Source organism: Mesoplodon mirus (genome assembly GCF_964341445.2).
Source record: "Mesoplodon mirus genome assembly, chromosome: 18".
In the NCBI taxonomy this organism is placed as follows: Eukaryota; Metazoa; Chordata; class Mammalia; order Artiodactyla; family Ziphiidae; genus Mesoplodon; species Mesoplodon mirus.
Genome location: NC_138994.1, coordinates 48387975 through 48411443, shown reverse-complemented (window position 1 = coordinate 48411443; position 23469 = coordinate 48387975). Strand labels below are relative to the sequence as shown.

At 55.5% G+C, this 23469-nt stretch overlaps 1 protein-coding gene across 1 annotated transcript in view; it reads right to left on the bottom strand.

Annotated features, from left to right (window-relative positions):
• Positions 1–22894, bottom strand: part of WSCD1 (WSC domain containing 1) — a 41170-nt gene extending 18276 nt beyond the window's left edge. The window contains exons 1-5 of the mRNA XM_082604358.1: positions 22734–22894; positions 12891–13594; positions 6427–6541; positions 5907–6091; positions 1569–1690 (exon numbers count right to left, since the gene is read on the bottom strand). Of these exons, the coding sequence (XP_082460484.1) occupies positions 1569–1690; positions 5907–6091; positions 6427–6541; positions 12891–13317 (849 nt within the window). The 5' untranslated portion in view covers positions 13318–13594; positions 22734–22894. The remainder of the gene's footprint in view (positions 1–1568; positions 1691–5906; positions 6092–6426; positions 6542–12890; positions 13595–22733) is intronic.
• Positions 22895–23469: the final 575 nt, after the last annotated feature.

Here is a 23469-nt window from a genome sequence, read left to right as displayed (position 1 = left end):
GAATCAACAGTCTTTTCGGCTCCCAGAATTGTGTCTCATGAGCCCCGATGCCTAAGACATCCTTGGCAGTGGCTTTGGAAATGCCGGAGATGTCAGAGAGCCACTTCAAAGGCCGCGACTGTGCAAGAGGGAAGCGAGTAGGAAAAAGGCTTTGTCTCCCCCCGCCTCCAAGGGAAGCATCTCAACAGGGCTGAGAGCACAGCAGCTCCCTGTGGGTCGGGGCCCCATGGAGGGAGTGCTTCTTCGTGTCCAACTACATGTGCTTTCGCTGAGGCCCACGCCCTATACCCTTCTAACAACCAGCAGGCTATGGAGCTAGGCGGAGTTCAAATCCTGGATCTCTCCCTTCCTGGCTGTGTGACCTTGGGCAGAATGCCCGAGCTCTTTGTTTCCTCACCTGCAAAATGCAGTTAATAGGAGCACCTATGGGGGCTTCCCTGGTGGCGCAGTGGTTGAGAGTCCACCTGTCGATGCAGAGGACACGGGTTCATGCCCCGGTCCGGGAAGACCCCACATGCCGCGGAGCGGCTGGGCCCGTGAGCCATGGCCACTGAGCCTGAGCGTCTGGAGCCTGTGCTCCACAACGGGAGAGGCCACAGCAGTGAGAGGCCCGTGTACCGCAAAAAAAAAAAAAAAAAAATAGGAGCACCTATGGTTGTCAAGAGGATTACATGGGTTAACACATGTAAAGTTGGAACAGAACCTGGAATAAATGATCAATACCTGTTAGCTTCTGTTGATAAATAGCATCATTGTTGCCAAGGCCCTCCTCTCTGCTAGTCCTACTCTGTTACACTGCCACGTATCACAGTCCCATCGAGGCTACTGAACCCCAGCACATCGGAGCAGCCCCAAATCCCAGCCTACTGCCCCCCAGGGCTATTTCCAGGGCCACAGCATCCAGCCCAATCTGGAGACCACGGGTCTCCAGCCCCAGCTCTCAGAGCTCTTTGGGCGGCCCGCCGGTCCCGCCAGCCTCGCTTCACACCCCGTCCCCGGTCCTGCTTTGTGCAAGCCCCATGTGGCCTTGATCAACATTTCCCACCCTGGAGCTGGCACGCAATGCAAGGACAGTGGCCTTTGGTGCCCAGCCTGGCCCCTGCACAGAGCCACACTCCAGTCCTCAGCCCAGGCTGAACCAAAGGTACATGAGTGTCTACAGCCCCCGAAGTCAGATTCATGGCCCAACGCTGTCAGCGCAAATAACAGAAAATCTGCACTCCCCAAGTCCCAAGCCAGCATCTTCCTGCTTCCAAACCAAGTCAATTTAACATCTGACACGTGTGCCAAGAGCTCATGTCGGGAAAGGCATGATTCTTTCAGCTTTACAACCTTCTCTGACAATTCCCCACCCAGCCCCGATCACCTCGTTAGCGGGCTTCCTGCTGGCATCCTCGGCGACTCTGCTGCATCATCGCCCGCCGCCCTCCCGGACCTCCCTCCTCGGCTCCCACCCAGGCTCCGAGGACGGACAGCCGCAGCCCCGCACGGGCGCCTGCCCCTCCCTGAGACCACCACTCAGGCTGGATGGTTAAAGGACAGGGCTGTGAGATCATAATTGTTCTTACTTTCTGGGAACAAAATCCTGAACACGTCTCCACGGTCACGTTGGCCTGTACCAGGGAGTCGGGGAAGGTGTGTGTGATGTTCTCCAGCAGTCGGAAGCAGCCCCGGTACGTGACGGTCCTTCCTGCAGGGAAGGAAATGGGGTTCCGGTGAGAAATGGTGCCCACCGTTCTAAGTGCCTGTCACAGAGGAAAATGGTGGCTTCAGATGCCGAAACAGGTGGAAGTACACTTGGGAAAGGCAGATTTCCAATCAGAGAGGGCAAACTGCCCGTAGAGGCTGTGGTCAAGCCAAGCTCCTGAGAGAAATCAGGCACCAGAACCTTCGTTAGCCTTGGTCGCCGGGGTCACCGACAAGGGACCATTTGGCTGAAGCTTCTGAACTCACGTCTTGCTTCTCCTGCCAGCCCTCGGGGGACAGTGTGCATCCTCTCCTCCTCCTTCCCTCTCTCCCTTCCTTCCTTCCTTCCTTCCTTCCTTCCTTCCTTCCTTCCACAAATCGGGACTGTGCATCCATTCTGTGCTAGATTCTGCACCAGGTGACCCAAGAGATTGATACTCTGGAAGACTCTGTCCTACCCACACACGCACGAAAAGAAAAGTCAATTTGGAAACCTGAAATCCTGCCACACTCCCTCTTGCTGGGCCGTCGAGTCACACCACTACTTTGCTTTCTTTCTGATCTTGAACTCCTGCCAAATTCTAGGAATACTCCTCAAGCCCGTGGTACACAGGCTGCCAAGTTGTTCTACAGACCTTCTGGTGGAGAAGTTCAGTTCCCTAGCTGGCTTCCTTGGTGTGGGGACAAACCTTCTGGAATGTTCCGGCACCAACTGTTCCTATTTCCTCCAGACTCCTCAGAGTTTCTCTGGATGGCGTCCTGATTCTCATCCCATGCTCCTTTGAACACAACATCTCCTGGGGCTCAGCATCTCTCCCGGTTCTCTCCACCTGCCACACCTCTTGGAGAGAGTAGAAACCCTCTAGCCAGCCGGCACCATGGCGGGAGGCCCTCTCCATGCAAAACTACAAAGCAGGACCAAACTCTGGGTCTGGAGGCCCATCCTATCGACCATGGCACCAGTGGTCTGGGCGTCAGGGCACGGACCTATCAGGGCACGGACCTTTCAGGGCACAGATGAAGGAAAGCAGCCTGGTGCTGGGAAAACAGTCCAGGCGGAGCATCCTAACGGCCTGGGATCGAGCCCCGGCACCGCCAGGGACTCAGTCAGCCATCTGGGCGTGTCATGGACTCAGAGACTCTCCATTTTCTCACCTAAGTAATGCCTGGCAGCTAGAGTTGTTCTGAGGAATGACATGCACCCACCCATCTCCCAGAGCCACTTTCCTGCCCTGGATTTTGGTGCAAGGGCCTGGGGTGATGACTTGTGCAGGACCCACAGAACTCCGTCCTGTCCGGTAGCATGACTGGGCCCCCAAAGGACAAAATATCTAGACGGACTGGGCTGTGGTCCTCGGTCAGCTGCACTGGGGTGGGACAGTCTCCAGAGAGACAGGCTTCGGGCCACATGGCAAGGGAGGGTGAGCAAGACAGGCAGGGCGAGTGGGGTGATCAGTGTCCCAGTGAGTACCTCCCTGTGGCCTGGGAGGAGGCTGCATCTGGGTCACCCCAATGCTCCCCACACCCAGCCCTGACCCTGACACACAGCAGGTGCCCAAAATGTGCTGACAGCATAAGGAATTGGACACGACAGGGCAGGTGAGGGCGCGGCATAAGCTGTAACAGGTCAGTGCTACAAGATGCGGCTAGAAGCATCAGCTGCCTCTAGACTTCACCGCTGGGACTGTCGGGGAAGAGGCTGTCACCCAGGGCAGTCCATTCCACACCCTTCTCCCCTGCTCCTCAGGTGACAGCTCCAGGGGCACTTCGGGCAGAGGGTACCTCCAGGATGGAGCCACTGATGACTTGCTCTGCACCTCCCTCTGATCCCAACCCGGGGGGCACCTTCATGGGTCTTACTCCTGTGAGAGCTCCTTGCCAGTGAGAAGCTGAAATTTCAGATGGCCGGTCACCTGGTCACCTCTTGACAGAGGTCCTGTCGGTTCATGCCCTTGAGAAGGGAGCAGGCAGGCAAAGGTCAGCCGTGCAGGCTCCACAGCCTGCCAGAAGGGGTGGCTGTTCAACCGTTTCAACATTAACTATGACAACAAGTCTAGCCGACTTGAGATCTGAGGCTGGCTTGAATGACTGGAATATCTGACCCTTAACCAGTGGGCAACCTAGAGCCAAATACTGATCTCTAAGAGTCAGTGGCTGAGTAGGCAGGACGAGCTGCCAGGGCAGCCCAGAGCCCACATACAGACCTGATCCTCCTGGTGGGCAGGGCTGAGGAGTCAGGGGGGCTAATGTTGTTTGGACCCAGGAAAATCAAAGGTCCAAGAAGCCCTCCTGGAGCAGTTTGGTCCTCAGGAAGCCCATGTGGATGCCCAGATGACAGGGCAGGACTTGATACATCCATGTACCATGGCAAACTGCTGAACCACGACAGGGCCTGGCACAGAGTAGGTGTCAGTGAGTATCTGTTGAATTAATGGCTCATTAGTGAATCTGTAGAGTGTATTGTCAGGGTCTCCACCCCTGTCCCCATCCCCCCATCTGGAGCCCTGGCTCCCAGACAATCCTGTCTGAACATAGGAAGCACCAGAATAGCCTAGCTGGACGGGTCTGAGCACTGAGCCACTCTCCCCATCACTCTGACCCCATAGATGGTAGCCAGTGTTGGCTTTGAAGCTCACCCATGCGTCTCTGAGCTGGGCTTCTGGACTGCTTAGCAAACTCCTTCATCACTAGGAAAGCTCTCCCAGAAACCCCTCTGCAGTCTTCGCTTCTGACCTGACACCTTTCTCTGAGCTCTGTCCAGTTCTTGAACTAATCCATCAGCTCTGCTGGAGCCCTGGTCCATGGCCAGAGGTGGCTGAGTTCATGAGCTGATGTTCCTGGATGCTGGGCTGTGCCTCCATCATCTGCAGTCTCACACTTGCCAGTGGTGGGGGGAGGTCTCCCACGCTCTGACTTCTTCCCAGCCTGGCCCCTCCCAGTCAGGAAGAGGATGGCTCCCCAAATGTGCAAATGTACACAGCCATATTATTTTATCAAAGGGCCTTTTATAATGACATCAAGTGGATCTGCAGCTCATCTTGCAATGAGGACAAATCTGAGTTTCACAAACATCTAGCTGGGCCCCCTCAGTTGTCCTCGCTGTTTGATAGCACTTTCAGGTGAAATTCTGGGAGGTTCAGTCTTGCTGTTTGATGCATCAGCTTACTCTCCCTCGTGGTTGATAATTTCCTCCTGAGTTCTATAATTTTGAATTGTAAACTCATCTTCAGTGAGAATTTATCTACAGGAACTCTTTACACCTGGGTTGGTGGCACAGCTCCCAAGAGAGAATTTTGCATTTGCCTCTGTTGGTACCTCCAGATGGCCCAGAGCCAAATTTCATGTTGGAGCTTTCAGGACCAGGCAGACAGCAGAAATCTGAACCTCAAAACTCATACAAATGCAGGCCTGCAATTATAAACTCTTAGGTTATAAATTCTTAGGAAATTTTTTTTTTCACCCAAAGCTCAGGTCAAAACAGACAAGTTTTTTCTATTTCTGGTGTTTTTTTTAAATCTAAAATTTCAATGATTTATACTTCAGTGAAATTGGATCCAACTATATACAGAAGTTTCAATCCAACTCCCTACCCTGAGAGGCTCAAAGCCTCCTTTTCTGTTCTCTGTGGACATGAAAACCTAAGCCGTGTGATCACCAAGATCAGCAACGTCCCCTGGCGGAGACCCAGAGCTGCACAGCATCCTTGATTACCTTCATCTCACCACTGTGATTCCTGGTTCCCACTTCTTTCCTGGAGCCAGGGATTTCCTTACTTTCTTGTTAGTTCAGCTGTGCATTTAAAACAATTTTACCCAGCATTTCTAGGTGTTTCATAGCTAGGAAACATTCAGACTACCTGGTCTGCCCCATTGCTAGAAATCAAAGTCTGCCTCTGCACTTTACAAACTAGACTGGAACCCAGAGATGGGAAGCAAACTGCCTGAGGCCACACAGCATGTCTGAGACACACCTAGACCTAGGCCCTGGGCCTCCTGATCAGTTTCTCTCTCCCATAGAGGATAAGGAAAGATGTGCCTCGGTCATGAACTCGAGCGAACTTAGACTAACCCCAAACCCCTGCCGCGAGCCTGTCTGGGGAAGGTGGTGAGGAAGGCAGAGCACGGGTTCGGTCCCACGTGGTTTGGATGAGGGGCTGCAGATGCGGGGGTGGTGGCAGAGCAGGGGACAGACGGAGCTCAGGGACAGACTGGCACACTCACGCTTCCTGGAGCCGGGCTGCAGCTGCTCCACGCGGTACACGGAGAGACGGCCCACACCCCCGCACACGGAGCTCTTCTCCCCTTTGCACTCATGGTTACACTCCTCTGGCCCCATGCTCATTGCTGGGAGCCGGTTTCCACAGTAGCATTCGGCCCCGGCCTCCAAGCCAGCATAGACGTAGGACCTGCAGGCAGAGCGGGGCCTGGGGTGAGTCCCGACCTTGGCCCAGGGCACTGAGGTCTGGTTCCAGGAATGAAAGCTGGGTCTGGGGCCAGGCTGAGTCCTGGCATTGCAGGAAGTGAACCCCGGGTCTCCTGACACTGAGCCCGGAGCTCTTTCCATAACCCCCTGCCGTCCCGTCAGTAAACTTTCTTTGTTGCGGACAACTGGGATCTGATCGGTCGAGCTCTGCTTACACCATGACAGCCAACTGGAAGCCGATGCATCACCTCAGGGACACCACTTCCACTTTCTGGACCTTATTTCCAGTGGAGTTGATGGTCAGGGTCCCACACTTACCGCTCAGCGCACGCATTCTGGCAGTGGGAGACGGTCATCTTTCTCAAGTCAAAAAACACAGCCCCCTTCAGAGTTCTCTCCTGGCCGTCGTCACTGAAGCATCCCATGTATGTGCCTGCAGGCGGGGAAGAACAGCAGAGACTCAGAGGCCCCGGAGAGAGGGAAGATTACCTGGCTCCACCCTTGGCATTGCCCTTCCTGGCTAAGGCTCTTCTCAGAGAAGCTCAGGGGATGAGGCGGTGGTCCAACCCTCCCTGAAGGGCCTCTGGACACTTCCACATTGTTCTCTTCCTCCCCCTTTTCGTAGTTAATGGCCCACTGTCCCTCCAGACACCCTTCCAGGAGCCTGGCATCAGCCAGAATACAACTTTCTTCCACTGACCCTCACCCACTGAGTCTGGCTGGTTTAATTTCTTCCCCTGGACCCCTCTCCTCTCCATCCCTACCCTTCCTAGGCTGGAAAAGGCCTCTCTGCCTCCAAAAATGTCTCGATAGGCAGGTTCTGTCACCTCCTCGTGACCCAGAGGGAAGAAATGAGTTATGGAAAGTCTGATCTTAGCTAACCTAAAGATCTTGCAAACAGGGAGAGTTATTTCAAGAAGAAAATCTGCCACCCCAGGAGGGAGTAAGCCCCCATCACTGCAGGTGTGTAAGCAGCATCTGTTAACATGTAAGAGAGCTGTCCTGTGTGGGAATCATTAGGACCAAGGGACAGCTGAGGCCTCCCCAGTGAGGGCATCTCTGGCACATCCCTGCAAAGGACACTAGGGGACAAGACTCCACAAAGCAGTGACAGTGTTGACCCAACCGTGCACATGTCAATGAGAAACAGCCCTGACCTGTCACCTCAAGAGAGGGAGCTTCCTCCCAGAAATGCACAGCAAAGCCTGGAGAACTCGAGCACTAAGCAGGCGTGTCAGGTGTGTAAATGTCATGCGCATCACAGCGCGTTAAAGGAACTGTGCATTGGGAGTTTGCAAACACGCCATCACATAGTCCGAGCTGTGAATGCACACCCACAATAGCTGTGCCGAGATCTGGATCAGGCACCCGTGATAAAGATGCTGCTTGTCTCCAGGGGAACGTCTACACTCAGTTGCAGGATGTCTCAAGTGGCGCCTGAGCGGTACGCTGCAGCCTCCGGAAACTAGGCTGTCTCTGGGAAGCAGCATGCCCAAGGCCTCCCAACAGCCTGCCAGCTCCCAAACGGCTGTGCGGGGAGGAGTAACGATCTCATCCACCAGTCCAGGAGCTCCCTGTTCAGGCAAGACTGGCTCTCACTGCTGCCAAGAACCTGGCCCAAAGCAGAAGCTCAGGGCCACCTGCTGAGTGGTTTGGAGGAGTGGGTCTGCCAGCCTTCATTCCTGGAGCCCAAATCAGGGAGTGATTTTCCTGGGTGTGAACACCACACTTAAATCCATCTCTGACCTTGACTAAATCACTTCAACATTCTGTGCCTCAGTTTCCTCAACTTTCAAATGCATAAATGCAACCCACCACCCCACCCAAGCTCATTTCTCTTGCCACATTTGGACATGTCCCTGCTCCCTCCCGCATGTCCACACTTTACTTCCTACCTGTCCTTGACAACTTACAGCCCTGACCACTCCAGCCCACTATGGCCTCTCCTTTCTCTGACTTGTCACAATGAGTGTCTGAAAAACTTGCTGTCACCCAAATCCTTATCATTAACGGTTGTTGTTAAAAATCGTGTACACCTGCGTATCCTGTCTCTGTACCATGCCTTAAGGCTCATTGAGGGCAGGGACCACACCTTCCCCTTAGCTGGTGACTCACCAAGCAGGGTCAGGCATGATGCCAACAGTGGGTTAGAGCTCCTAAAACCCACACTGACATCCTGTGAGGGTGCGAGAGGGGGAGCAGAGAGCCCAGATGCAAGGAGGGGCTGGTCCCATTGGCTGCACCAATGTGCGATTCCCAGGGCCCCAGGTTAAGAAAGGCAAGGCAAGAGGAAGATGACCAAGGTGGTGGAAGATGGGACTCTCCGCCATGCCAGGAATGGTTGAAGACCCAGAGACCTCAGGTTAGAGGATCTGGGGCTGAGGAGAGAGCAACAGTCACCTTCTCAATGTCTGCCAAAGGGTCTCTCCCCCTTCCAGGCTATGAGCCTCTTGAGGTCACCTTCATCACGGATGCCCAGCAGCACACACGTGGCCACACCCAGTGTCTGTCCATGGACACAGGCTCCACTCCTCTACTCGGGACCCCAGACACCCAGTCCCCACAAGCTTCTCTCTCTTTATATAAATCTCAGGACTACCAAGACCAGAAAGCCTTCACCCAGGTCAGTGAGAATCAATCGCTCTCCTTAGCCTGCCTACTTAGTAAAAACAAAAAAAAAACTAGTATTTAAGAAATTTCTGATGGGTGTTGCTCAGCAAAGAAGAAATTCTATTATAGCTTTCAAGTAAACATCCAAAACAAGCTCAGGGGTTGCTAAACATTTATCACCGTTGATGGGAAATTAACCAGAAGGTTCTAAAGGTGCCTGGGCTCAAGATCCCTGAAGGCTGAGACCGGCACATACACATTTTGCGGGGAGAGTGGGGAAACAGCCTTAGCGAATGGGCTGCCTTAGATTCAAATCCAGGTTCCACTACTATCTGACTGCGTGACCTGGCATGTGCAGCTTCCCCTTCCTGAGCCTCCACTTCCCCATCTGTAAAACGGGGATATGGTCTCATGGAATTCATGGGGTGGTTGTGAGAATTCCACGAGATAACACAGAAAGTATCTAATGCAGGCGTGGCATGTAGTACGGGCTCAGTGGTGACTGTTTTTATTGTTTATACGTCATTTTTAACAATAAATATTTTTACATGACTTTACTTCCCTGAGATGCAAAAGCCTTCGTCATTAAAATGGTGGTAGCACCACTGACGTCATAAGATGTTATTTAATCAAAGATTAAATCAAAGATTAAATAACAGATGTACACCTAGGCACATCACAGATGCTCAGATAAGTAACAGCTATAATTATTCCGATCCTACACTCTAACCTGGGGGCCGAGTGTGACAATGGCTCCGTAAATTTTTTTTTAATATATTTATTTTTGGCTGTGTTGGGTCTTTGTTGCTGTGCGCGGGCTTTCTCTAGTTGAGGTGAGCGGGGGCTACTCTTCATTGCGGTGCACGGGCTTCTTATTGTGGTGGCTTCTCTTGCTGCAGAGCACAGGCTCTAAGCATGTGGGCTTCAGTAGTTGTGGCGCACGGGCATAGTTGCTCTGCGGCATGTGGGATCTTCCCGGACCAGGGCTCGAACCTGTGTCCCCTGTATTGGCAGGCGAATTCTTAACCACTGTGCCACCAGGGAAGTCCCGGCTCCGTAAATATTAGCGGAAGACATTAATAAGAGAGAAAGAAATGGTTTTGAGCAGTCAGGCTTGGGTTCTTCAAAAACAAGAAGAGGCTAACCAGCTACCAGCTGGCCATCGGGTGGAACTGACCGGTCTGGAGGGGACGCCCACGCCCCACTGGTCCCATCTCAGTTTGTAGCAAAGGCCTGAGACGCAGGCGCCTCCCCCTCTGCTTGTGAGGAGGAGGGGAGCCCTTTCTCCTGGAAAAATAATGAATGGCTTTTCTAACTCCCTGACAGAGTTAGAAAGAGAGAATGTGCAAAAAGAAAGGACTTCCCAGGGATGCACTGGGACACATTCTGAGACGGATTTATTACTTTCGGCTGAAACGGAGGCGATATATTATTGTCTGTGACTCGGCATCTGCTCATTTGCACATCAAAATGGACATGCCATGAGGCTATTAACGATGGCTTTGGAGATATTGCAATGTCTTTGCAAATTACTATCAATAAAAAACAAACTGGCTATGAAGAAGTTACTATTTTTCCCCTAGTAAACTTACTGACATTTTATTCCATTATGGATGTTGTCCAAGGTATAATGAAATGCTCAGTGATTGATGGGGCCTCCTGCAGCTTCCAAGGCTTGCCTGCCGGATCCCCTTACAGGGGGATGGCAGGCTGCCCGGGCCGCAAAGAGACGCTCTCTTTGTCTGCAACCCCAGCAGCTGTCCCGAGGGCTGGCCTGCGAGCTACTCTCCACCAGGGAGGCCCGCCTGGCTGTGCGGGGCCCACAGAGCCCCAGGAAGGGAAGGGGGCTCCCAGAGGGTCCTCAGGCCAGTGCCCACCTCTCCCCACTTTCTCTGAAGACCTCCAGCCAGGATACCACGGCCTCTCCCAGAGGGCGAATTCTTCCTCCAATCCTGGGGGATATTCAAAATACTGAATAACCTATTGGGGCGGGGCACCAACCTGTCAGAATTATCACCATTCAACACCCGGAACCTCACTGTTCCCGCTGTACCAGGCATCAACCCTTCACTTGCTAGGTTTGGGGGTCACCAGGGAGGGTCAGCCAGAGCATCAGAGTGTGGAGGGCACTCAGGGGCTCAGGGCAGAAACGGGTGGTGTATAATGGGTGACAATCGGTCCTGTTTACATCTCACCATGATCTCCTCAGCGTTCACTGCAGCCTCTTCCATCGCCTCTCTAAATGATAACTTAAGGGGTACCCACTGGTTCTCCTGGATATATGTATTCTATACACAGGGCTATAACCAGGTCACCCTGAGTCCTCCCCTCTGCTGCCCAGTCACCCTGAAGCCAGGTTACAAAGAACTTGTCACTTCTGTCTAATGAGCCCCAAGCCCTTTGCATGTGCCTCTATGATGCCTCAGTCACACTGTGGGGTAATCATTTGGGTGCATAGCTGATTCCACCACCAGACTGAACTCCTCAAGTGCACAGTGAATAGCACACATGGAGACTCATACGTGGGTCCTCAGTAAGTGTGGATTGAGAGAAATAAAAAGAGGAATCATGGCTAACTTGCCCAAGGTCATAGAGCCAATAACTGGCAATACCAAGAGGTATTTGAAAACAGGTGTTTTCAAAACTTGTGCTCTTTCCATGCCTTCTTTCCAAGAAATCCATGGCAACTTTGTTTAGTCACTTACACTTTAGTCTAAATGAGTTACACTGGTGTAGCCTGCAGAGAGACCCAGCTTCTAGATGTGTTGGGGAGAGTTTACAGAAATTGTATCTATATGAAATGAGCTACAGAACCAGTTCCTCAATTCTCCCTCATTCTTACATGAAGCCTTGCTGAGGAAGCCCACACAAGGGCTATGACCTAGAGGATTTCAGATGAAACTTCATTCCATGGAAGTTTCTTTCTTGTAGAAGGCAGAGTCCTCCAGTCTTCACTGTACTGGGCCACCAGACTCATCCTCCTCAGGCTCTTGCCTCATCTTCTATATCCTGCCACTGAGGACTCTAAGCTCCAGCTACACTTCTTATACTCAGGATAGCAGTTCTCCTGTGATTTGTGGTACAGGACCAAATGGGGTGGTGACAGGGATGCTGGGACACTGACTGAGGTCAGTCACCACCCAACAACAGCTGTGACACTCCGTGGGTGCTCACTTCACACAGGCACAGTTCACTGGGCCCTGCATAGTCTGGATAACTTGGTGTAAAGAGTCCCGACCTGGAACCAGGCTGACCCCATGATGGAGTCCCAGCTGCATGACTCTGGCAGTCTGATGAGTGCCCCGCCTGTGTCCCCGCGGCCTTGCTGCCTCCAGGCTGCACCCTAAGATGCATGTTCTACCCTCGCTCCAAGCCCCCACTTGCTCCATAACGTACCCTTGACCTCCCTGCCTTCTCTTGCCTGCCTCACTGCCCACTCCCCTACCAGTGTTCCTGGGATCACGTCCCAAATTAACCAAGTCCATTTGAATCCTGGTTTCAGGGTTTGCTTCCGGGGAACCCAAACTAAGAGAATGACCTTGGGGGAGTTTAAATAATAATAGCTGTCAGTTCCTGAGTGCCAGTGAATACATCAGGACGCCTAGCCCAGTGGTCCTCAGCTTTTGCGTGCATGAGGACCACCTGGAGACCGTGCCGGACCCCGCCCCAGAGTTTGGGACTTGGTAAGTCTGAGAATCTGCACTTGCAACAAGCTCCCAGGTGATGCTGAGGCTGCTGGTCTGGGACTCTGCTTCGCAAACCGCTGCTCTATAGTGTCACATTTTATCCTCACCATAACCCTGGGGCAGGTATCCCAACCTCCATTTCCAAGGAACCCAGAGAAAGTAAGAGACGTGGTCACCCAATCAACTTGGGGCTGAGCCAGGATTCAAGCCAAGGTCTGTCTCAGCTCCAAGATACTCGCACATCTCAACCTCCAGCCACGTGCGAGCCCAGCTGGGGAGCGAGCAAAACTCCAAAGGGCTTCCCCTCCCAGGCCCCTCCTGTCTGCCTCGGAGCCGGGGGAAGGGGCGGTGTGGGAAGGCCATGGACTCTCGGCGCCTACTTCTTGGGCTGCCGCCAGGGACAGGGGACACCAGTCCTGTGCCCCCGAATTGGGCCCCTGGGAGTAGCTCCCATATAGGCAAGGAGACCCAGGGCTGAGCACCTACCTTGGCTGCTGGCGGCTGGCCTGGGGGCCTCGGGGCCCAGGGCGGGCAGCCCCTGGGGGTCCCCCTTGAAGTGGTGGAACCAGCGGCGCCGCAGCTGGCGCAGCTCTGAGTTGCGGCTGCGGAGCCAGCGGGGGCCGGGCCGGGGCCGGGCCAGGGGGCCCCGCAGCACGTCCACGCCGAGCAGCAGCTCTGGACTGACCCGGGTGTCGTGCAGGGCTCTGCTGTCCAGCAGGCCCACGCCCAGCGCCACGGCAGCCACGGGCAGGGCCTGCAGGGGGCTGGGGGCCCGGGGGCCTGGCGGGAGGCCCACTCGGGCCCGCTGCAGCAGCAGCAGGCTGCCGGTCATCAGGTAGGCGGCTGTGAGGAAGAAGAGCAGGAACTGCGTCCGGCGGAGAAACTTCTGGAGTCGGAAAAAAGGTTTGGCCATGCCCCTGGGCGGCAGGGCTCCCGGCTGGAGCCCAGGGACGGCTCCTAGCACCCAGGCGGGAGGGAGGCTGGGGCCTGCGGAGGCGTCATCCCTGCATCCCGGCAGCAGCAGCCTGTGCTCTCCTGGGGTTACTGTTCCTCCTGCCTGGTTTTCCGCAGGTGCTCAAATGGCCCCATCACTTAACTCCGGCCTGGACCCTGCAGCTGCAGCTTCTGCCCAAGTGTCACAAACTTTGCCATCCCTGGGCTCTAGCGACCCTCATCTCCAGCTTATAAATCTGGAAAAGAAGAGAAAGGGCACTTAGATGCAATAGGAGGGTCCACTTCTCCCACTGCCCCAGGGTCAGGCACCCTGCACTCCTGGGCTCTGTTTACCAAAGGGAACAGCCGTGTTGCAAGATTACATGACAAGAGAGCTGGGTTCCAGTCCCAGCTCCGCCACTGCATTATTGTGTGACATCAGGTGGGTTACTTCACCTCACTGGGCCTCAGCTTCCTCATCTGTAAAAGGGGGCTAACACTCTATCCCGGAGCGGCAGGAAGATCCAATAACGATAGTGGTAAGGAGGAAAAACAGCAGCCGAGGTGTGTTTAAAAGGATAACCAACAAAGGTCTACTGTACAGCACAGAGAACTCTGCTCAATGTTATGTGGCAGCCTGGCTGGGAGGGGAGTCTGGGGGAGAAAAAAAGAAAGAAAGAAACACCTTCCACTCCCATCAAAAAAAAGAAAAAAAAAAACCAAAAAGACCCACAGCAGTGTCTTTGCACTGAATCCTTACTTCATGCCAGGCACTGAGCTAAACGCTTTATGTGTCATCTCATTTAATCCTCACACCAACCCAGCGAGGTAGATACCGTACAGTACTATCCGCATTTTACAGATGAGGAAACTGGGGCAAAAGAAGGCAACGTAACTTTCCCAAAGTCACACAGCTGGTGAGCAGAGGGGCCAAGGTTTGGAACAGTCTGTATTCAGAGCCTGGACTCTGAACTGACACGTGGCCCAGCCTATTATGAGACCCCACCACCTACGTGTGCACCCAGCCCAAGGCGTGAGTATACAGCAGGTGCTCAACACATGCGTGCTGACTCCCCGGGTGCCTTGGGGCTGCAAACTGTCTTTTGGAAATGCTTCTGCAGACGTGGGTCGGTTTTAACACAGGAGAGGGCACACGGGGAGAGAGCGGGCTTGCGTAGTCTTTCCAGGCTTCCTGAAGGCAGGAGGCCAGAGCAGGAGAGTGCCCCAGGCCATGCACCTGCCAACGGGGCTGGGCGCCTAGTGAGGTGAAGGGGGGCGGGCTCTCAGAGCAGCCTTCCCAGGTGCCCCTCTGTTCTCCAGGACTCAGCTCTCACGCTGGGCTTTGGTTTCCTTTGGCGGTGCCTCTGAAGTTCACTGTCACGAGTTCGCAGAGGGTCCCGCAGCTGCTGTGAGCCGGGCTGCTGGGTGAGGACAGCCCTTAACACAAGGACAGGCTTGTCCCGGGGAGAAAGACTCCTAGGGGCGTGACTAAGCCGCTGCCTGTAACAGGGCCCGGTACCCCGGCCAGGGCCCCACGGCCCCTCAATGGCTGCTCTGTGCCCTACGGACGGCGGCTGGGTGTGAGAGGAAAGATAATGTTTGGGCTCTAGTGGCCTGGCACTCCAGGGTCCCGGGAGGGGCCCAGACCAGCATGACCCTTTCTGATTCAATGCTGAGAGCTGCCAGGTTCTGAGGCTTCTGGGGAGGGCAGGATCTGGGAATATGGGGGTCTGGTGGGTCCTTTAGGATGGGGCAGGGGTGGCAGGCTAGGGAATCAGCAAATGAAGGTGGAATTAAACCCTGAGTCTGGGAGCCCTTCCAGACGGGTCTCCAGAGCTTTTATTTTCTCTCTAAGCTGGTGTGTGCCAGGCCCACCCCAGCCAGCCTTGTCAGATTTGTAGAACCGCAGAGAAAATGCCAAGAAATCCTGACTGATCTCCCTGCCTCTAGCTTTGGCCCCTCCAATCCATCCTCTGCAAGGCTGCCAGGGTGATCCTACTAACACACAAATCTGATCATGGCACTCCCCTGCTTAAAACCCTTTTCAGTAGCTCCCCATGGCTTTGGGATAAACTCCAAGCTCCTTAGCATGACATACGAGGCCCCCTTCCTGATCCAGCCCAACCAGCTCACCTCTCGCCAGGCCCTTTCCTTCTGCTTCCCCACGACGTGTGCGTGCACACACACACATACACACACACACACAGAGTCCAGCAGAGTGACCACACAGCACATCTGCCCTGGTGCATTTGTACACAATGCATTTGATGTCCTTTTCTCCCTCTTTGCCTGGTGAATCCTTGTGTATCTTCCGAGAATCAGCCCAGGTGCCACTTCCTCCGAGAAGCTCTCCCTGACCACCACTCACCCACTGGTGTAGATTTCTCTGTCTTCTCACAGCCCTTGCTGACCCCCATCCCAGCATTCACCACCCCGAGATGATTTTAATTGTCCCTGTACTTGTCAATCATCCTTGCAGGGCTGTGACTGACTCAAGGCTAGAGGTCATGCCCTGTGCATTTTAGTAACCCTGGCCCCCAGCATGAGCCCCAGTGGCATAGATGCTCAGCCATCTCTGTTTCTGAATACATTTTTTTTAAAATGAATGAGAAGATACATTAATAGGCGAATCATGGTATCAGAAACCTCCTCCTGTGGGGGTCAGGGCAATGAAATCTCAAATTCCAGTTATTCAGAGCTGTGGGAGCCTCGCTGGAAACACGGGAGATGGAGTAATACATGAGCACAAAGGACACAGCTTCACCAGTTCAGGTCTTACAGATACATGGAAATTAATAAGGGTGCCTGAGCTTTATATGTTATCCTTCCTGTGTCATTCTAGGAAGAGAGGTTTCCGGATCTGCTTGCAAAAGGCTTCTGGTTACAACACTGGGATTCTACCAGTGAAAAATCCTATAAAACTAAAATATAAGGGGAGAGAGGATGCCTGCTGTGGGAAGAAAGGTTCTGATGAGATGGAGCCAAAAGGTGGGCAATGGATCAGCAGTTCAGAATTTTGAAGCCAAGACCCGGCCAGGATTCCATACGCATTTGTATACAGGCTCTGGGAGCACACTACAAAGGGCACAGTGGGATGCGGCACTGTCAGGGCTGATCACACCTGGGTTCCCCAAGCACCCCCCCCAACCAAGTCCTCTCTAGAGCCACCCCTTCCCAGAGGGGCCTCCCCCGGTCTGGGGAGGTGGGCACTGGACGTGGGGGCAGGGGGCAGCTACTGTCACGTCAGCGCTCAACGACCCTGGCCTCCTATAGGGCAGGCTGCCACTCTGAACTTCTAACATCGCGAAGCCGATTCCCAGCCCAGAACACCTGCCACATCAGGAATCTGTCCCCCTGCCCAGACTTCCACCCCACTTCCCACTGATATTACATTTGTCAGTCGTCCCCCACTCTCTGCCACACTCACCTCTCCCCCAGGGCACAGATGACACCCGATCTCATCTTCTCGCCACATCCCCAGATCCTAGCACACATCCGGCAGGGCAGTGCCCGTAAAAATGTTTGTTGAATGACTGAATCTGAAAGAGGCCTGGGGTGGGGGTGGGGGTGAGGGGTTGGGCACGTGCAGCATCTGCACGAGGGCTCACAGCCAAGCCACAAGGCAGCTGCACAGCAGAAGCAGCCAGCGCCTGGGGCGCGTATGTAGCCACTGCCCATCAGCTGTGCCTGCTGTACTCCAAAGCCAGGAGGCCCGCCATTACAGCAAATCCACCTTGAGCAAGTCACCGCACAGGGCAGAGCCTCAGGCTCCTCATCTGTTAAATGGGGGTAAATAGGCATTGTCCTGGGATCGAATCAGGGAGTAAACCTTCTGTTACCTACAGCCTTCAGCTTACAAGTGCAAAAGAGGCAAACATGGAGACGCTGGAGGAGAGGCCTGCAGCAGCTGAGCTGTGGGGGGATCAGCCACCCACACCTCCTCTCAGCCTCCAACTCCCTGGGGAGGGCGCACTATCCCAGTCTTACTTGAAGCTGCCCCCATGCTAAGACAGCTGTTAGCAATTGCTTGCTTTTTCAATGCCACCATTTATGAAACGCAGCACTGAATAATCCGGCTAGACTGGGTTGTGTATTTCACCTGCACCATGTCATTTACTTCCCATCTCCCGCTGAAGCAGATGCCCTGATCACCCCCATCTGAGAGCCCAGGTCTCTAAAGCTCAGCTAGGTGAAGCACCTTGGCCAAGGCCAGACAAACCAGGACCAGAATTCAGACCTGGCTCCCTGCTCCCAGAGCCCACCCCATGCCCACTAAGCTTCTCGCCTCTCTCCCCACACCAGCTTCACACGAGGCAAGATTGATTCCTGAAAGGGGTTTAGTGTGCCTCCATCACCACCTTTTTGAAGACATGCCAGGATGAAGCTCCCAGACATGGTGTCTCACACGGTGTCACGCCCCCTCGCCCCACCCCTATCAGACCTCCCAGATGCTGCCATGTGGTCAGCGTCACAGCCTCCTGGGCCCCTCCCCTCCTCTGCAGGTCTGGACCATTTTTCCCCAAGGCATGCTTCCCATGTGACACCGCCTGTCTGGGAATCATGCAAAGTGCTTCAGGGGGACGATGGGGGGGCAGGGGGCCCACCCCTACCTGAGGTTCTGGCCTTGTCGGGAGGGGGGAGGCACCAGGGAGGCACTGAGCCTCAGGCTGGACAAAGGTGGATGCCAGCTGTCCTGCCTGGTGGCCTGCCAGAGGCCCAAGTGCCACCCCAGAGGAGACCAGGGCCCAGGGGAGGGAGCCCCTCAGTTTCTTCCCAGGAATGAGAGGAGAATATTGGGACAGAGGGGCTTCTGGGGTCTCAGGTGGGGATTTAGACAACTTGAGCCCTTGGCTGTCACTTTGTTGTTATCTGGGCCCCAGGTGGCAGCTGTGGCTCAGCCTGAAGGGGCGAGGGTTGGGCAGATGGCATCAGGCTGGGGTTTCTAAGGGACTGAACAGGAGAGGGGTGGCGACAGCCGGGAGAGGAGAGAAGGCAGACCTCGGGCCTGGGGGCTGAAGAAAGAGGTCAGAGACGGCCTGGGCCTGACCAGTGGCCACTGGGGTTCAGTCATGTGACTCTATCACCCCTCACCCCCCCTGCCAGAGAGGACGGGCAGGTGAGGGGAGAACAACTCCAGCTGCCCCAGAAGCATGTCGGCCACTGCAGCCACTGCAGTGAGGGCTGCAACCCTCTGGGGATCCAGAGCGGTGCGCTCTTAGCAGGGTGAGAGCCCTAAGCTCAAGGAACAGGGACCGACATGTTGCTCCCCAGACGAGGAGATGGGCATTCGTGGTCTAGCAGTTCGGAGCCCCAGCCTGCATGGCCAGCAGCTGGGGTCGGGGCAGGCGGGTGTCTCAGCCTCAGGACCTCAGCAAAGCCACACCGGGGAGCCTCCAGCTGGGCTCAGTGCTCTGAATTAGCCCTCCCCTGCCTCTTCCCACCCTCAACCCCTGCCTCTGCCCTGCTCAGGCTCAGTGCCTGTCATCTGGACCCCGTCCCCTCTCCGAGACGCTGTCCCCTCCCAGCATCCTAACAAAGAGATCTTTCTAGCTCCAAGAACTAGCAATGCTATAGCCTGCAATGGCTCCCCAGGGCTCAGACGACCAAGTTCAAGCGCCTCAGCCTGGCATTCAGTGGCCCTTCCTGGTTCAGTCTCCCAGCAACTTCCCTTCAGTATTCCTTCCAGAACTCGACGCCCCACTGGCCAGCGTGCAATGCTTCATGCCTCCTTACACATACTCTTCCATCGGCCAGGGATTCCAACGTGGGCCCCATCTTGTGGCTCTGAAAGGCTTTGTGGCTACCAAGGCTCAGCTCTAATGCCACCCCCTCCAAGAAGCTTTCCTGATCCCCAGAGCAGAGCCACTCCCCAGCGCTCGACGGCGGGGCTGGATGCTCTGGGCGACGTGTCCTGCCTTGAGTCCCGGCTACGCTGCCCACTTCTCCTCCCAGCCTATGAGCCCCTCATAGACACAGGCAGTGCCTCTGTCCACCTCTGCGTGGGGCACAGGGCAGACCCCAATCACCTGTGCCCACTGGACACCCTCCAAGGCTTGAGGGCCATGCTGCCCTCATCCCAGGGTCCCACGCCTCTGGGTCTTGGAGATTCAGAAAGAGAGCAAAGGGCCCACTAAATATAGATCTGCTGGGCCCTGGGGTGGGACAAGGTCTGGGAAATGGGAATAGGGTGGGGTTCCTGCCTTTGAGGAGGCAAATCTTTTGATCTTCTGAACTTCAGAACTTAAAAAGTCCAAAATAAGAAATATTGCTAAAAAGGTAAAAAACATAAGAGTAAGGCTGAAACTCCATTCAATGCAAAGGAGGTGGGGGGAGGGGGGAATCCTCCAGCAAACCAAAGTGCTGGGGTTCATATAAATAAGAATAAATCTTTATGAACCATATTAGAGATTGCAAGGTACTTTCACACACTCTCAAGTGTGCTGAATGAATCAACAGATCATCAAATGGATGACTGATTTTCCCATAAACTCATGAAGTCAAATCATTATCATCTCCATCGTGGAGATGCAGAATTTGAGGAAGACAGAGGGCAAATTAACTTGACCAAAGACAAATAGCTATTGCTAGACTGAACTCAAGTTTTCGGATTCCAGGTCTGTGGCATCATCTACCATATCACATGGTCTTCATCTGTACAACTCCAGGGATGGAGATGCCTCCAGGCACCCCTCTAGGGGCCAGGGCTGCAAAGAAAGACAGAATACCACCAAATGCACTAAAAGGCATTTCGCCTTTTTAGTTGGTTGATCTGGAGCCCAACCCACTCTTGCAAGAGCCAATCACAGACACTTTTAGGCTATCTCTGGGCCACCTCTTTAGTAGAACCCGATTTTGTTCATGTGTTCGTATGTTTCTCCCACTGAGTGGCAACCTCTCGAGGTTTGTCCAAACCCCACTGAGTGATTTGGATAAATCTGGGCAAGTGGGTGGAGTACCCAGCCAAAGTGAACCTCGCCCTTCTCTGGCTCTGTGCCCGCCGTGCCTCAGGTCACTGGGATGGGGGACTTATGCCGGCGGTGGGGGAGGCCAAGACACCTTGGGCCTTCCTGTCCTCAGCACCCTCCTGGCCCCCTCATGAGTTTCCAGGAGCAAGAAAAAGAGAATCAAAGTGGAGGAGGAAAGCCTTAACAGCTACCAGAGGCACACAGTGTTTTATGATGTACACAATGAATTCACTCCATTCTTCCAACTACTCTCACGTCCGCATTGGGAGATAGGGTTCCTCCCTAAATACGTTCTCCAAAAGTGCCACCCTTCCAACAACTTTCCAGGTGATACGTCAACATGCTGTTTATTAAAACCACGAGGAAGAGAGATTAAAAGCCGCAGTGTGAAAAGAGGCCCAGGGAGAAGGTAGTCCAAAGCCACGTTCAAGCACTCACTCCTCAGATGAGCAGGGCTTGCCTCCAACTCAGTTCTGCCCCTGCTGGTGGGTCTGATCATCACTCACATCCTATGGATAAAGACCCCCAAGGTCTAAACACCGAGCTTTGCCCTGGCCTCAGTGTAGCTCCGGAGGGAGAGTCCAGGGCACTGGTCTCACTAAGGCCAAAAAGGATCGCAAGCTGGGCGTGTCTACAAAGAGAAACATGCCCTCCTGAGAGGCGCTGCTCAGACATGGTTCAGTTCTGGTCTAGAGGCTCTGGGTTGCCTGTTCAGGCAGACTCTACAGGGAAGCAGCTCTGCAACTCACTGCCCAGTGCTCAGAGGCTCAGGCTTTAGCAGGCGACCAACTGGTGGCCCACAATATCCACTTCTGCCTGGTTAGGCAGACAGGAGGCAAGGGGCAGGGGTCTGGCCTTCTGCCTAATCCTAGCGTCTCTTCACTCCTAGCCAGACATGCTGTAGGCCACAGGACAGTGCCCCACAGGGCTTCAACGCCCACTGAATAAGGGATCCCCTCCCCCCAAAATAAGGCATTCTTCCAGAGGAGCTGTGGCAATGGTCCTGCTGAAGACAGGGGGATGCAGCTGTAGGTGAGGGCCAGGGGGCTTCTCCTGGGGGAAGATGAGGCTGCCGGGCTCAGCGCACCAGCCCAGCTGCCTGCCACACTTCCTTCAGCGAGTGTGCATCAGAGATGAACACGGCCGCTCCTCCCCATGGAACTGCTGGGCTCTGATGGCCCACCGGGGCATCTTCTCCAAGGGACTGGTGAGGCCAGAGCTAAGGGTATGGCGTGGGGCTGGGGGCGGTGAGGGGAATACTTGAGGGAAACCTCCCCGCTGCCCTCTCTCCAGACCTTGCAACCAGCAGGCAGGGGCGGCTGCAGGCAGAGCGGAGCCGGCCAGCTTTCTGCCTCCTGTATGCCACTCGCCACGAGCCCTCACTCTCTGTGCCCGATAACCTAGGCTATTCAGAGGAGAAAAAGAAAAGGCCCCCCCAGCTCCTGATCCCAACCACGGCGTCCCAACATGGGATAACCCGAGTGCTCCATAAACTGAAGCATGCCCTTCCAGCGGCAAGAGGGAGGGTAGCGTCTAACGCTGTTAGAAAAGTAGAGAGGAGTTCCGAGTCTGTCCATCCTGGGAGCAGGTGGGGAGCAGGCGAGCGTGGGCAGCAGCGGGATCCCAGGGCAGGACGGGGGGTTGGGGGGCTGGAACCCTTACAACCAGCCCTCCCACTGCTCAGAGAAGGGTCAGAGGTCTCCCTCTCCGCCCCCGCCTCCCCACGGGCGAGCCAGCACCGAGCAGGCATCATCCGTGGGCACAGATGCTCGGGAAAACAGACACCCGGGAGGTTGGTTACCCTGAGGCAGAAGACCCCCCTGAAGGCTTCCCATGAGAAACGAAAAACGCAATTAGTAGCCTCCAGTCGTGAGTTTCCGTCTACTCTTAGGAAAATGCAGAGCTCTACTTGGAGTAATTTTCTGGACGAAATACGTGCGTTTCGCCTTTGCCCGTGTGCCTCAAGTTCACCAAGAGACACAGAAAACCCTCCGCTGACCGGAAGCCTGGCGTGGTGGCGGAACGAGAGGGAGCTGCCACTGGTAAACGTCTCCTCTTAGAAGAGGCAGTGCGCACCCCAAAGCCTGTCCTCGCCCCCTCCCCGGATCCACGGCTCCCTCCGGGGAAACGGAGGGTCTCTGAGGATTCCAGGAGGCGGACGCGGCTTGGGAAACTGCTTTGCGCACCCCCGCCCCATCCCGCTCGTGCCGAAGCGGCCCCCCAAGCCCGGCTCGACGCGCACACACTCCCGGGCGAAGCCGCCGTGGCCCCGCGAGAGGCGCCCCCCGCCAGCGCGCCCCGGAGCCGGAGCAGGTGCAGCCCCGCCGCGCTCCCGGCCGCGTCTACACAAACTTGTTGGCCCGCGGCTGGGGGAACCCTGCCCGCAGCCCGCGCGGGGGTCCCGGCTGGGGCACCCGGAGATCGCACTCACCCCGCGATCGCGGCCAGCTGGGGCGGCCGCTCCGGCGGCCACGCGCCCGCCTCCCTGGGGCGCCGAGCCCGCAACCCCGCAGTGCCCGGAGCCTAGGCGCCCGCACGCCCCCGGGCGGCCCGCGGCGAGGAGCGGCCCGACGCGTCCCGGGCACAGGGCGCCGCCACCTGGCTCCCTGGGCTGCGGACGTCCGAGCTGAGCCGCGGCTGAGGAGCAAGCGGGCACCGAGCGGGCTGCGGGCGGCGGGCGGCGGGCGGCGGGCGGCGGGCGGCGGGCGGCGGGCGAGCGGGCGCCCGGCTCTGCACATGCTCACTCGCGCGGCCCGGGGACAGCGGCCGGCCGCCGCCGGGTCCTAGAGGCGGCCGTCCTACTGCCGCCCGTGGGAGGGGTCGCTGTTGGCGGGGCGGGGCGGCGCCCACCCCCAGCCCAGGTCCTGGGGACCAGCCCACCTGGCGCTGCCACTCGCGCTGCGGGGGAGCAGAGACGCTGACACTCACTCACACACACACACACACACACACACACAGAGCCTCGCTTTCCGTAAAATACACACACCCACCGGGCGAATGCATTGGCGCTCACACCAACACGCGTCTACACAAGCACACAGGGCACTGTCACACAGGGGAGCACGCCGCCACACTCGCTCAAACCCTCCGGGACACACGCACACTAATTCAAACACACTGAATCACTGCTTCACAGACACCCTGACACCTACACTCACACACACACA